The sequence below is a fragment of the Rattus rattus genome, chromosome 3, assembly GCF_011064425.1.
Source record: "Rattus rattus isolate New Zealand chromosome 3, Rrattus_CSIRO_v1, whole genome shotgun sequence".
Taxonomy (NCBI): domain Eukaryota; kingdom Metazoa; phylum Chordata; class Mammalia; order Rodentia; family Muridae; genus Rattus; species Rattus rattus.
In genome coordinates this window covers 96,404,413-96,419,685 of record NC_046156.1, presented here as the reverse complement: position 1 = coordinate 96,419,685, position 15,273 = coordinate 96,404,413, and the positions used below count along the sequence as shown (strand labels likewise).

Sequence of the window (15,273 nt, the reverse complement as noted above, 5' to 3'; positions counted from 1 at the left end):
AAGCATTAATCGGGTTCAAGTGGGCAACCAAGGTCAGTACCAGTGACCTTGAACTGAATTGTTTGAATTCCTTCCCCTCGCCACCATTCAACAATCCATAGGAAGTATTCCATACCTTTATTCCATGGCTTTGGGGAGGAACATTACCTATCCATAGAGGATACCTATGACCAATCTTTTTTTGTTGTTCCAATAAGCTTATAAAACACGTAAGCATGTGGGTTTCCTATAGATCCTTAGTATTGATTATCCTTTCCTCCTCCACCTCTGCCACCCTATTCCCCCATCCCCTCCTCTTGTGCAGACCTTCCTATCCCTAGTATCCCCCACCTTTTAACTTTAATGCCCACTGTGTTCAATCCTAACACACACACACACACACACACACACACACACACACACACACACACACACACACACACACACACACCCCCTTCCCACATGCATTCCTTGCTTTCTGGCCTTTACCAGCACTTAATGTTAAACACACTGCTCTACAGGAGAACATACAGTGTGTGTCTTTCTTGACCGTGGGTTAACTCACTCGGTATGCTATTTCCCAGATCCATTTTTTCCTGAAATTTTAGTGAATTTATTCTTTACCTTTACCATTGGATAGAATCCCATTGTATATATGTACATTTTCATTATCTATTCTTCATTCACCGACATTTAAGCTGTTCCATTTCCTGTATATTGTGAATAGAGCTGCAATAAACATGGAGGTCCACGTACCTCTGCTGTAGGGTATGGAACCCTTTGGGTATGTGTCCAGCTGGGTCATACAGCACTGTCCTGCTTTTTGGTTTTTGAGATACTGACACTGATGCCCATAGTAGTTACTCAGCTTACATTCCCACAAGCAGTGAATACGTTTTCCTTCTCCACAGTACTTTCAGCATTTGCAATCATTTGCTCTTGACAACAGCCATTCAGGCTTGAATAAGATGTTGAACACTTAAAGTATTTATTACATATTTTTGTTTCTTCTTTTGAGAACTCTGTTCAGTTCCCTAGATCATTATTTAATCAGGTTGTTTCCATTTTTTATTTTAAGTTCCATATATTTATATATACATCAAAATGATATCAGATGTCTGGCAAAGATTTTTCTTCCATTCTATAGGCTGCCTCTTCACTTATTAACATTTTCCTTTGTTGGCCTTATTCCCTGAGCATCTAGAGTCCTACACAGAAAGTCCTTACTTATTCCTATATCTATATCCTTTAGTAGTTCAGAATTGCAGATCTAACAAACACTATATTTGGAATTGGTTTTTGTGCAAAGTAAGAGATAAGGTTTAAGTTTTATTCTTCTGTATATGAATACCCAGTTTTCTCAGCCCCATTTGTTGACGATGCTGTCCTTTCTCCAATGTGTATTTGTAACATCTTTGTTATAAATCAAGTGGCTGTAAGCTCAGAGCTTACAGGGTTCTCTGTTTGGTCTGTTCATCTATGTATATTTGTGTCAGTACCATGTTGCTTTCATTACTATAGTAAATAATGTTTAAAAAGAAACAGAAAGAAAGATCTGGCGGTGGTAGTACAGGTCTTTAATCCCAGCACTCAGGAGGCAGAGGCAGAAGGATCTCTTGAGTTTGAGGTTGGCCTCAAACTCAGAGTGAGAGTTCCAGGTCAGCCAAGGCTATGCAGAGAAACCTTGGCTCAAGAAACCAAATGAAACCAAAGGAAACTAACCAACCAAACAAACAAATAACAAAGAAACAAACAGTATAAAATTTTTAAAGAGAAACAATTAAAAATTAAATTTTCTTTTCCTAGTGTTATGTTTCTCTTAAAATACACCACTTTAAAAAGATAATGAAATGCTCATACACCTGATATACTTATAATATTACATGATTTTATTCAATTTTCCATGTCACTAAATGAATCTACTGTAAAGAATTTATCACAATTTACAACAAAATACCCTAATTTACATTATTGAAGAGATAGGAGATGATTTTTGGCTATAGTGTTAATTTTGGTGGAAAAGCCTAACTGTTTGTAATGCGTGAGTAACCTTGTATCAATCCTAAGGTGATGAATGACCTTTATCATTTTCCTTTATAGCACCCTGCATATAAGGCAAGCGTGATAAAAGTTCATCAGAACAAATACTTTGTGGCTTTTAAAGTGGAAAACATTTATTAACATTGAAGCTCTCATCATACAAGGCCATATAAAAAGTCTTAGCATTCTGATTATATAAGTATATTTTCTACATAGTTACAGTGTTATATAATTTCGCTTTTCATAATACATTGCCTCAATACATTAGGTCTATTAAACAAAAGCACTTATTTTCAAATCCAATACTTGAACAATTTCCTCTGCACATGGTTCAGCAGGGCTAGTTAGCATAAGATGCTCTTTATGAAGAGGTATGTGATCTCAGTATTAACAGGTGCTGAAATTTGGTTTTTTGATGCAGCATTTTTTAATCACAACACAAAAGTATACTGAAATATGGAAAGTGAGGTCCAGAGACGTTCCTGTGGAATCAAACTCATAACACTATAATGGTTTTGAAAACCTTAAAACAAAGCACTTGAAGTCAACAAACACTAGACCTTTCCTATGAGGAAAAACTACTCAGGAATAGAAAGGAAGATGACATCTTTTAGTTTCTCTGTGGTACTGTGAAGGGAAATAAACTGCTGTTGCCACGCATTCATCATGACACCGAGGGACTGTCAGAAGGGACATGTGCCAACCCAACAGCACGAGGCAACTTTATGAAAGGGAGAGTTGTTTAGCTCATGCTAGATGACCTTGGCAGACCTCGTGTGTAAGAAGACATCTGCATACTGTGATCTAGGGCTCCATTTCAAGCTACACTGAGGATTTGTAAGTGTCCTTGGCTACATCTCGTCATCCCCAGAGCTAAAGTGATGCCTGAGTTACAGCACCAGTCTGTTACTGGTTAGTAGAGTGGCTGGATACCACTGGACATAAGTATCAGAGATCAAATAGCCTGGTTCAGGACTTGATTACACTAGAAAACTGAAAAGTAAGTTATTTCTACAGAAACTTCTAAAGGGAGCAGAAAAATGAAATCATATACCTAAATAAACATTTTAAGGGAAATAAACCAACCACCTGAAAGTCAGTCACACAGTATTTGCTATGTTGTAATCCGGCTCACCATTAGGCTGCAGCTGGACCACAACACTGTGGTCAGTAATTTCATTGTCTGCATCACTGCTGTCGGTCTCTTCATTGTCGTCGTCCTCGTAGTCTGAAGACTCTGTCATGTTGTGATGTGAGTGGGATTCTGACAGAGACCCAAATGACTGGGTCCTGGCAGAAGCTGAGGGTGGAAGTAAAGGGGTGTGCTCTGACACTTGGTTCTCTTCCTGACTGCTGTCTGTGTCAGAGTCCGAGTCACCTTGGGAAGGAACAACCTTTTGTTTGCAGACTGGACAGGTCTTTTTGGTTTTAGTTAGCCAGGGATCTACACACTTGCAATGATAAGCTGTTGAAGCAAAATACACATCTTCAGTACAACAGTTCTATTAAGAGCACTTAGTTTCAAATACAACGCTTGATTCAGTTCAGCAGGGCATAAGATGCTCTTTATGAAGAAGTACATGACCTCAGTATTAACAGGTACTGAAATTTGGTATTTTATGCAATATTTTCTTCTTATCACAACACAAAAGGATGACACTGACACATAGAAACTAAGATCCATCGATATTTCTCTTGAGTTAAGCAAGTATGCATCACACTAGAGTATGAAGAGACTATTACATTTAATTTCTTGCTATGTTTATTTAGTGTAGTGATCTGTTCACATTGTATGTGCATATTAGAAGTTAGTGCATTTTTATAGAATCACACCTATCCTTTATTGTGGCATTGCTCTCCCTTCTCCCTTTATACAGAACTCAAAATCGAATTATATGCAAACTCAAAGCACTGTGTGCGTACTCGTACCATGGGAACAGGGAAGGATCCTGAGCTTATCTCCATCTTCATATTCCTCCAAGCAAATAGCACACACGTCATACTCATCTCCTGTAACAGAAACATAAATAAAAATGTCACAGAGCCATCAAAACTTTATAGACTTTAATTGTAAATGCTTGTTGATTCTCTCTAAATGATGCCTTTGTTTTTCTATCTGGCTCAAAGAGCTACTTCAAGTTCAGGAACCTGAAGTTTTAAGTAATTAGCCTTTTACTCAACTCAGGCAATTAAAATTAGTTGTCAGAGTTGTTTACGTTGATTGTGTTTGTCAAGGATTTTCATTGGAATCACAGTTACATTAGTGTTTTACTTAAGCATTTAAATGTTAGTTTTGAAATATTTTACACTAAAAGACAATTTGGGGGATGGTGATAGGACCGAATAGAGGAATGCTAAGTAGGAATGCACTGACTGCATATATCCCTACCCTACTACACACACACATGCAAAAGCACATTAAAACATTCAAACACTTAATGTTAATTAAAATATATTTGACATGAAGACACTTGGCTTCAAATAACCAATGTATACCAATTCTATAGTGTTATGAGGCTGATAATGCAAACAAATGACCAGGGAAATAGGTATTTACTAACCTGCTACTTAACAGAAAAGAAAGGCATTGCTCCTGTGCCTTACTCTTGTTTATTACCCTATACTAACTAGTTTCCTTAATTCACAACTCTCCTGGGATTCAAAGGATACATTTTTAAAGGAAGAAAGGTACTCTTCTAAATACAGCTGCTTTGGGTGGTAGATTTAAAAATATTTTATCGCATCAATGACTGTTTTAGTTTAGTCCAAAAAAATTTCTTAAAAAGATAGCTTTAGGAAACAAAAGAGTTTCATTGCCTGACCTGCACAGGAAGAATAACTTTGAAAGGTGTTAGAAATAAAGCTGCTATCTGGGAAGATAGTCAGGATGGGCATCATACATAAAAGGGAATAATGGCTTTTTCCAAGTTTCCTCTAATTATTTAAACAGTGAAGGAAGAATCCAAAATAGAAAGCTTTAAATGAAATTAGTAACTTTGTTTTATTAGTATTTTGCTTACTGTATTGTCACTACCAAATATGCTCTAACAGATTCATGTGTATACATGTCGAGTTTGGTCAGACTGATTGGACAGGTCTTAACCAGAAATATTAAAGAGCTCTAACATATTTATGATAACTTATAATTATACAGATTGATCACTGACATGGATTTTGAGAGTAGAGTTTGAATACATTAGCAGTTAAATCCCAGCTGATATTATCATGACATGTCAAACATTTAGTCTCATTACCTGGTAATATGCCTATTAGAAGCCATGTGGTTAACAAGGATCAAGGTAGGTAGGAAGAATGGCTTGAATTTTTCACATGAATTCAGGATGACTACAAGAGTCCTTGCACAGAACTATAAGAAATAAATTTATAGTGCTTTAAGCCATTGCATTAGTCATAATTTGTAACCAAAGAAACTAATGAAGGTAGCTGTGATCTGGGTCATACTTAAATGTGTAGATTTATTATTTTAGAGCCATTGAGTTTTCATGTCCTATGCATAGTTCCAAGTGATGACTTCATATTAATCTTACACTTTTTGTTACAATACTTACTTTGTACATAAGGCTCAAAGATATAGTTTGTGATTGTGGACCAGAATAAAGCCTACTATTCTGTATGTTCTGTAGAAAGTCCTTGTAGTCCTGGACTAGTTGTGAAATGGTGAAAAAACTGGCTTGTCCCATCTTATAAGTTTATTTATTTGATATATAGCCTTTTATAAGACATAAATTATACATCAGTTTTTCAGAGTCAAAACCAAAAATTGCCAAGATGCACATGTGCTGAGGTGTTTGTGTGCTCCACAGAGATAATGCAAAAGCAGAGCACACAACACACATCTAGAGCTCATCCTGGTAAGAACAGAGTGGTAGACATACTGGTTTATCACGAAACACTGAAGGCCATCCCCATCAAATACACTGTTCCACCTTGAGCTAGTGGCAGTGTTCGTTGAAACTCCTTGGGGAAGTTACACATTTAAATGTTTAGCATGGCCTGAACTTTGAATATAGGGTTTTAACTGAATGGGTTAAACGCACTAGAACATGGACGAGCTGGCTGCAGCCTGACCTCACGCCTCGTCCCTAGTCAGAGTGTGGTTAAAACTGGGGATGGGAGACAGTGAGGAGGACACACAGACCTTTCTGTCAGTAAACAGCAAATGATGGCAAAAGTAATTATAAAAAACTAAAACATTAGTAACTAAGTTAAAGTAGTAAAAAATTATAAAGAGTTATTCCATATTTTAAAGTAATCACTATAAAGTGCTATGTTGTTCTTTTCTAATCTTTGATAAAAAAATCTTTCTTTTATATGTGTTATCTTAGAAAATAACAACTTTTCAGCTACAGTGGTTAAGAGCCTTAGGTAACTTAAATAAGAGAAAATTTCACTTTATTTACAACTTATTTAAAAAGTTGTTTTGTGTTAGTAAAGTCTACCATTTTTTTGAGTCTTGTTACATGGGTCTGTTAAGTATTTTCTCTTTCTTTTTTCCCTTGTTGTGAATATGTGCACCTGACACATCGGTACACTAAATACAATGCATAAAGGGAACATTAAGAAACTGTGTAAGATCTCACACAACGTATGGGGGAATGAAGTGGAGATTTCTGGTTTCTTTGGAGACTCAACTGGGCCATGTGGTGCTCTTTTGGAAACTGTTTTATGAGAGGATGCCTCGCTGAGAAACAGACACATGGTGTTTTTCTAGAAGCTGCCTGAAAAGAAAGCATATGTTTTGATAGAGTGGGCGCTTCAGAGACGACGTGATGTTTGGAAAGGGTAGAAATGTAACCCAACAGACAGTGGACAGTGTTGTGTGGCATTGGCTTCCCTTGCCACTCTCTGCTGACCATGCTGTGGCATTGGTCTGCCTTCTTTGCTGAACATCATTTGTCTTGATTTCATAGAGAGAAACACACCAAAGAACCAAAGAACTTCTCAGGATATTCCGCTGTTGCTGGCCGTTTCCACTGACTGTGGCTGATTGATTTCTTCTGGATCAAACTGTTGCTGATTTGTGAATGGTATTTGCTAGTGGATCCGGCTACCACTGCTGATTTGTTTGAACTGAACTGCTGATATCCTGACAAGGAATATTGGCATCACCCAGAAGAACTTTTTCTAAAGAGGTTCACATCCCCCTTTGCCCCCTTTCTTTCCCACTACCTCTGGTGGGAAAGAGGGTGGTTAATGCATTTAAAAATCCTTATTAAAGTATGTTTTAAAAAAATCTAACCCTACAGGGAAATCCAGACTTCCAGAATGCTCTATACTTCAAGGTCTTTGTTGTCTTAGTCATTATGTTTTATTGTCTTCTTCCCCTTTAACTCATAGTACCTAGAATTTTTTAGTATGTATATTTTTGTTAGTATATATGTGCATATGTATGTATGTATGCATGTATGTATGCATGTATGTATATATATGTATGTATGAGAACAACTTTGAATGTAGGTGCTTGTTTTCTACCTTGTTTGAGACAGATCAATTGTTCCCTGCTGCATACACCAGGCTAGCTGACCTGTGAGCTTCTGGGGATTCTCCAGTTTCCACCTCTTATCTTGCCAGAGGAGTGTCAGAACTAAAACCGTACATTTATGGCTTTTGGCGGTAAGGGTTGGTGGGGGTGGTACATATTCAAACACAGGTCCTCACCCTTGCTTGGCAGGTGCCTTACCCACTGAGCTATCTCCTTAGTCCAGAAGTTTAACAGCCATCTGGAAATTAGGAATTTAGAAAATTTCCTAATTAGGAACTTAGGATGTAAAATACTTCCCAGAGCTGACTTCAGGGCACCTAAATTTATATATATGCTGGACTAGAGAGGTTACCAGGGTTCAAATCCCAGCAAAATCTGGTGCCTCACATCCATTTATAACTCCAACACCAGTGGATCTGATACCCTCTCCTGGTTTCTAATACATGAGGTACACATATTTACATGCAGGCAAAGCACATGTACACATAAAAATAAAGCCTATGTTTTTTATTTACACACATCCTGAAATACTAGTGTTCTACTGCAGTATTTCCTTTGCAATATAAAGAAAGTTTAAAAAAAACCTACTCGACTTCAGTACATCTAAGGCTTTTGGATAAATGAGGTTTCTAAATGATTTATGCTTGTTGGCTAGATTATCTTTGAGTTTAGTTAAAACTAAGTTTAAGTAAAGTAACTATAAAAATAAACATAAATTTCCTTCTAAAAAGTTCATTGGTAAGAAATTGATAATAATATACTAACATCCCAGTAGAAACATTCTAGCAAAGGACATGCTATCATCTGGATCTTGAATGTTCCTCAAAGGCCTGTGTTTTAAAATTTGTTCCCCAGGATGGCAGCACTGGGAAGTGGTAGACAGGGCCTGATAGAAAGAGACTGGTCTCATATTCTACATGTTGAATGTGTCATCCAACTCTGAAGACTGTATAAGACATAATCAAACACAGTTGTAAACTAGATATTGTGTCTACTGACAATCCAGATATCTGAGCGTGAAGACTTCATTATGATGGGTGTTAAAGAAGAGATTTTTTTAGGAAGAATTAAAATAAGGTCTTAAGTGCAAACTGAATTTTGAAAAGGAAAAGACATCATTGGAACAGTAAACAAATATAAGGCATTTTTAAATAAACACTCAGAGTCGTGAGAGTAAGTAATAAATAGGAGTGGAAGGTAAAGTTAAATATAATTGAGCCAGATCACGAAAAGCTCTAGATACCAAGATGACTGAAACCGTTCAAGTAGAGGAGGCAGTGGACTGAAACATGTTGTTACAAACCCGTCGTCAGAGAACTGAAGGACATGGGCCTGAGCTATATAGGTGAACACAGAGACTCTAAGACTAACCCACTGCCTGGTCCTTTCGGGACTCACATAATAAACAGGCAGGTTGGCTTACATAATGTAGTAACAAGAATGAAGAGAAGAGAAACGATGCAATCCCCACCATCTGAAACTTTATCAACACACACTGCTCACAGCCTAGGGTGCAATAAAAGGTAATGCAGAAAATAAAAAGTTAAACGTTTTTGATGGATATTTAGGTGTTTTATTTGACATTAGTAAGAGGTTACCTGGAATCAGAACAGGAGAGAGACTAGGAGACAATTAACCATATAAGCAATACAGACTTTTGTTTTAGTTCAAAATTAGTAAGATAACTAAGCATGATGAGCTGGTCTACACACTTTGGGGAGCACATCTTATCCTTAGAGCTGGTATAACCACTCTATACAGCCTATCTATAGTCTGTGTGTCTGCGTGTGTGCGTTTAGACAGGGCAACCCTTTCAGCGGACCACTCACTACCGTACAAAGCGTGGTACTATGGCAGGGAGCCACACTTTTATATGGAGCTATATATAAACATATTTGTCCTGAAAGTTACTCCAAAACTGGGTCATATGCTTCCTCCTTAAAGTTTTCTAATGTGTCTGTAATAGTGATAGGCACACATTCATTTACAAGTGTAACTGGGGGAAAAAAATCAATCTTGGCAACTGAAAGAAATAACCACCCTGCAGACGGCACGTTTAGGTTTCTTTTCTGCAGAAGTTACGACATGCCGAAGCTCACCTGACCTGCAGGATGTCAGAGATTCTACACCTACCATGGCAGTACGGCACTGGACTGTCCACTTTCAGGCCACAGACACCCCATATGTGAAAAGACACAGTTTTGCATTGCCTTCCCTCATGATTGAGCAAGACGCATAGCAGACATTCTCAGGTCACATCCAAGTGGTAGGATGAGGTCTTGCGGTTCATTCTTTCCACAATATCATGCTGGCGGGACACTGGCCAACTAAAGAACAGTGGCCGCTGGCTTACTCATTACTGTAACCTACTTGTATGCCTCCCTCCTGCGAGTGTCGTCTTCATACAAAGCATGAGAAATGCTGAACTCTAGAGACGAGAGAACTGAGGAACCAGAACCAAAATGATTTGTGATGCCTTGGGAGTTCTAGTGATCTGCAATTCCTAAAGTAAAGAGACTGAACCTAGTACAGCATCCCTCGCTGAGCTCTGGACCTACTTACACGCATGTCAGCATGCCACTGCTCTCCTTAACATATTTGTAAATCAGAAAAAATTTAAAGCATACATATACAAAAATACGTCACTACTTGAAAAACATTGAAAGCCAATATTGAGACATCATTCTATTAAATATTACTATACACAGCAAGTAAGAGCTTTAAAAACATAATCACAACACTATTATCATGCCTAATAAAAATGAATGACAATTTCTTAACATCTAAATTTATTAATACCACTCAAAGCAAATTCAAATTTCACCAACTATCCTAAAAGTATTTTTTCACGGGCGATTGGTCCTAAGCAGGGCCCAAGCCCTCAGCTGCCTGCTCCTACTGCTATGCCAGCTGCTTGCTAGCATGCTTCCCAACCACCATAGACTCTTCCCTCTGAAACTGAAAGTTGCTGTGTCGTGATACTGTATCACAGTAACAGAAAACTAACTAAGATGCCTATAGATCCATGTCAATTCATTCTTAAATTATTCATTCGGATTTTTACAAACAGTGCTCTGTAGCTGTTTCCTCTGAACTATAAAATTCCTGCAGGGAGGACTAAGACTCATAATATTCTAGACGCTTACAAGACTTAAAAGTTCGTATAGCCTTTCTCAAAGGTTATCTATGAAACAATAAACAATTATAGGAGAGATGAGACACTCTTAGTGGAGCTATCTGCTAGCTATGTGTAGCACTTGAGAGATGCAGTTTTTCTGAGCCGTTACCCATGGTGGGGTGCACTATACAGGGATGTGACTATCTTTGAGTCACCCATACTCCTATAAGTAACCCTAAAGAATTTATTGGTTCAGCAAGCTAGAGTAAGTTATTTATTTGGTCTCTCATCCAGGCCCTATCTAGGGTGAATAAATATTTTCATGTTTTCCCAAGAAATGCTGCACAAGCAATTGGCATCTGAATAGTGGCTGAGAGATGAGTTGCGGAGAAGTGTGGCCTATATTATGAATGATAAATGTAACTGGGTGATCTGTCTGTGGATGGAGTATATGTGGGGGGTAATCTTGGTTTTTTTTTTTTTTTTTTGAGCTGAGGACCGAACCCAGGGCCTTGTGCTTGCTAGGCAAGCGCTCTACCACTGAGCTAAATCCCAACCCGGTAATCTTGATATAGCCATTTCCCCTCTGTGATATGACTCCCCTCTGTGGTGTGCCTCCTTGCTGCTGTGGCAATTACGTGTTCCCAAGAATGAGAGATAAGACGTAAAACCAAGGCCAAGCCACCTGAGAGTGAGCCACTTAGAGTGGCCATCTTCTATGCAGTATGAGGGGCCATGCCTCCTTGATGAACACAGGCCCATCTCATTCCCCAACAGCTGACGGACTAAGGACTATGTTGCAGTCCATGACAGCCCAGGTGATATGAGATCATAGGCAGTTTGTCACAGATATTGCATGGGTTGCTGTGGGCAGTAAGATATGTAACTAAGGCTCAGTTATCTGAAGGAAACTGGCTGAGCTTTACAGTGGGAAAAGGTCGATGAGAATTATCCTCTGATCTGGCAGGAAAGCTGGAAAAAGGAGAAGGAGATGAAGGTGTTGGCTGGCCTTCTGTTTCTCAGAGCTGGCAGGAAGCAAGGGAAAGAGCACAAATTAGATCTCTGCCAACGAGCTCTTGTTGGAGGTAATCACCAAATACATCTGACCTGCTTCACCTGGGAAGACTGACCACCAGTGTCCTCTGACAGTTGGCTTATGATGCTGTGTGGGACAGGCACAGAAGGGGTCAGTGAGTGCCATGGAAGTGGAGACACGGAATTATAGCCACCTACCATCATCCTCAAGACAAAGATTGGATAATCTGAGGTAATAGAGAAGAAATCAGTTTCTGAGGGACTGGCCCATACAAGTCATTAGGAGCACATGCTACTGATGGCTGAGGGTTCCATGAGTCTCAGGGACTGGAAGACAACAGGGAAAGGAAGGTGGGCAGGAGCAACCTGGGCAGCAAGAAATAACTATGTGGTGCTTGATAGTACAGTTTCACAGGAAGTTAGGAAGGTGCAGGCCTGGGACTGACAAGACTTACTCAGGGGTTGAAAGGACAGAATGCTGTTTAAAGGCACTGGTTTGGCTCCCAGCACCCACACTGAATTTTACAACAGCCTATATAACTCCAGTTCCAGGAAATAAAATGCTTTCTTCTGACTTCAGTGAGCACCAGGCATGCATATAGTTCACACAGATACACTGGGGAAATACATAAAATTCATTACCTATTCAAAAAGAAGAAGGAAAAGAAGTTGTTGGGAGCCAGTGTCATAGCCCAGCAGATATAGGCACTTGCCACCAAGCCCCTTCCTTGACCTGAGTTTGATCTGCAAGCTCATATGGTGGAAGGCAAGAATTGACTCCTATAAGTTGTCCTATGGCCTTTACATGTGTCCTGTGGAGCCTGTAACCCACCCCTGCCCCCCAAATAAATTAAAGTGGATGTAGAAAAGAGGAAAAAAGATTTTTTTTCCCTCCTTTCAGCAATGACCTTGGGACTAGAATAGGGATCTGCAGGCCGTCATGGCAGAGTGTAATCTTCGTAAGATCGAAGGGGCTCGGGCAGATCTTACTGGCAGGCCAGCATGCAAACGGAATTTATAAAGTCATGAAGCAATGCAGAGGAGCTGACAAAGGTGAAGCAAACAAAAGAGTCTTGTCTGGGCCATTCAGATCAGTGGGGAAACCTGTCTTAGAGTGCCTGAGTAAAAAGTTAACAAAAAAACAAATCCTGTGTTAGTTTCTGCAGGGCAGAACAGTTCAGAGAAAACGTAAGTGATAAAAAATAGTGCAGATGAAAAATATTAAGCTTGCCCTAGGGCTGTACAGTTATTTGCTTATGCGCTCTCTCTCTCTCTCTCTCTCTCTCTCTCTCTCTCTCTCTCTCTCTCGCTCTCGCTCTCGCTCTTGCTCTTGCTCCTGCTCTCGCTCTCTCTTGCTCGCTCTCTCTCTCTCTCTATAGTATTCTGTATGCATTTCTCTCTGTTACCAAAAACAAGCAAACAAGCAAAACAAAACAACACTGGGGTTGGAGACTTTGCCCAGACTGGGGCTCTAAGCAACAAGTTGTGCCAATGAAAACAAAAGGGTCACAGGTTAGCCGGTTAGCCTGGACTTATCAAACCTGAGGAGCCAACCCCAGTGGCAGGCACAGGAGATTTCTTCTTGCTTCCCCTTGGGGCTGATCCAGGCTAAGCAGCACAGCAGGCCTCACCGAGACTGCTGGATATGTAGGGGGTGCACAGAGGCTTCACAGACGATGCAGCAACACAGCAAGATAAGGAGCCCAAACGGCTGTGAGTTAGAGTTGGATGGATTGGTGCCCCATCTCTGCTGCTGTATAACACACAGTTGACACCAGTTCTAGGGTCTCTTGGTGCAGTGTCGGCCCTTGTGGATGCTTTATTAGCAGCAGCAGACATAGAAGGCCTGCAGAGGTTTTACCTGCCGTCTGCCAGTGCTGTAAGCCTTGGTGCCTTTCAGACTTTGAAAGGTATCTGAAGAGATGGTAGACTCTCTTAAGTGTTTGACTAAAGTCCCTGTACATAGGTAGAAAAGGATACTCCCAAGAGCCGTAAGGTTGCTAAGTAAAACCCTTAACCCCAGGAGTAGGTTGCCTTCCTGTGCCCTGTTCGCAGAGGACTCAATCCCCTGACACCCTACACACCATAAGGTTATTCCCACTATGTTGTCTGCACATCAGAGTTGGATGGTAAGACCCTCTTTCTAAAGATGACACACACTTTGGCTGCAGACATGGAGAAATGAGGCTAAGAGCAAGCTGAAAGTCCACTCTATTTTCGCTGTAGTATCAGAGTATGCAGACTTCTGGGGAAGAATTGTTGCTGGTAGTCTGCTCAAATGTGGATGCTGTGGGTTGTACTAACAACATACCAGGCAAGCTGAACACACTGGTGCAACTGTGACGTGACTGTTATGGGTACAACCAACTGCTTTTGAAAAGTAGATTTTTGGGGTGTGTGTGTGTGTGTGTGTGTGTGTGTGTGTGTGTGTGTGTGTGTGTGTGTGTGTGTGTGTGTGTGTTTTGGGACAGACCTCGCTATGTACCCTTAGCCTGGAAATCACTGTATAAACCAGACTGGCCTCAAACTCATGGTGGTCTCTGCCTCCTAAGAGCTAAGATTAAAGAATGCTAAGAGAAAGAAAAAAGGGTGTGTGTGGACTTTTTACTATTTAATTTAAGTGCTACTTCTGCTCAAAAATCCTACAATGGCTACTCGCCGTTTGTTTCTTTGGGGCTTTTTTGGTTTGGGTCTTGCTTAAAGAAAGAAAGGGCATGGAGTTGGGTTATTAAGGAGGTGGGAGGGTCTAGAGGAGAGGAAAACATGATGAGAATATATGAAAAAACTTTTTCAACTAAAAGATTGTGTCACATTATTCAAAAACATGGCGCTTTCAAAAGTGATCTCTAGAGGTAGACTTTCATACTGGGTCTGATCTATAAACAACTTTTAAATAACTCACCCTACATGTCCTACAGTTTTATAGCATCTATGTCCTTTTGAAAAATGAAATTCAATGTTTTTCCAGGTTTTATTGTTATATTTTTAATAAGATAAAATTATAAATGGTAATAAGACATTTAGCTATATGGAAAATGAAGCTTTGATTTTTATTTATTACTCATTCACCCTTTTATTTATTTTATTTATATGGGCAACACCATGTGCATGTCTGATGCCCGTGAAAGCCACAAGGGTGTTAGGTTTTCCTGGGCTATGCCATTCACAAATGGGTGTATGCACCATGTGGGTCCTAGGAATTGAATCGCAGTTCTCTTGGCAGAGTGACCAGTGCTCTAAACACTAAGCCATCTCTCCAGCCTTTAGAACTCTGGTTTAATGCCTTTCCTATTTTTACCTTCTTTAAACGGTCTTTAAACAGAACATTTTATTGGTTTTTTTTAATGTAGTCTGAGAAGTACTAGCCAAAATGATTATCAAGTATACACCCTCCGTGTGAAGCTCGCTTAGCACTGGCTGTAGTATAAATCCCAGACTCCTTTCCAGCTCTGTCAGTACAGTTCAAACCTCTGTAAACCTCTATTTCCTTGTGCATAAATGGAAAGATAACAACGGTACCCATTCCATATTAGTATGAAAATTAAATGACATATAAAATGGAAACACGTAATAGCTACCTATGGTTTTAAGGACACAG

General features: G+C 39.6%; 1 protein-coding gene across 1 annotated transcript in view; it reads right to left on the bottom strand.

Moving 5' to 3' along the window:
* Positions 1 to 1,847: 1,847 nt before the first annotated feature.
* Positions 1,848 to 15,273, bottom strand: part of Rnf13 (ring finger protein 13) — a 105,287-nt gene continuing 91,861 nt past the window's right edge. The window contains exons 9-10 of the mRNA XM_032898353.1: positions 3,949 to 4,029; positions 1,848 to 3,484 (exon numbers count right to left, since the gene is read on the bottom strand). Of these exons, the coding sequence (XP_032754244.1) occupies positions 3,120 to 3,484; positions 3,949 to 4,029 (446 nt within the window). The 3' untranslated portion in view covers positions 1,848 to 3,119. The remainder of the gene's footprint in view (positions 3,485 to 3,948; positions 4,030 to 15,273) is intronic.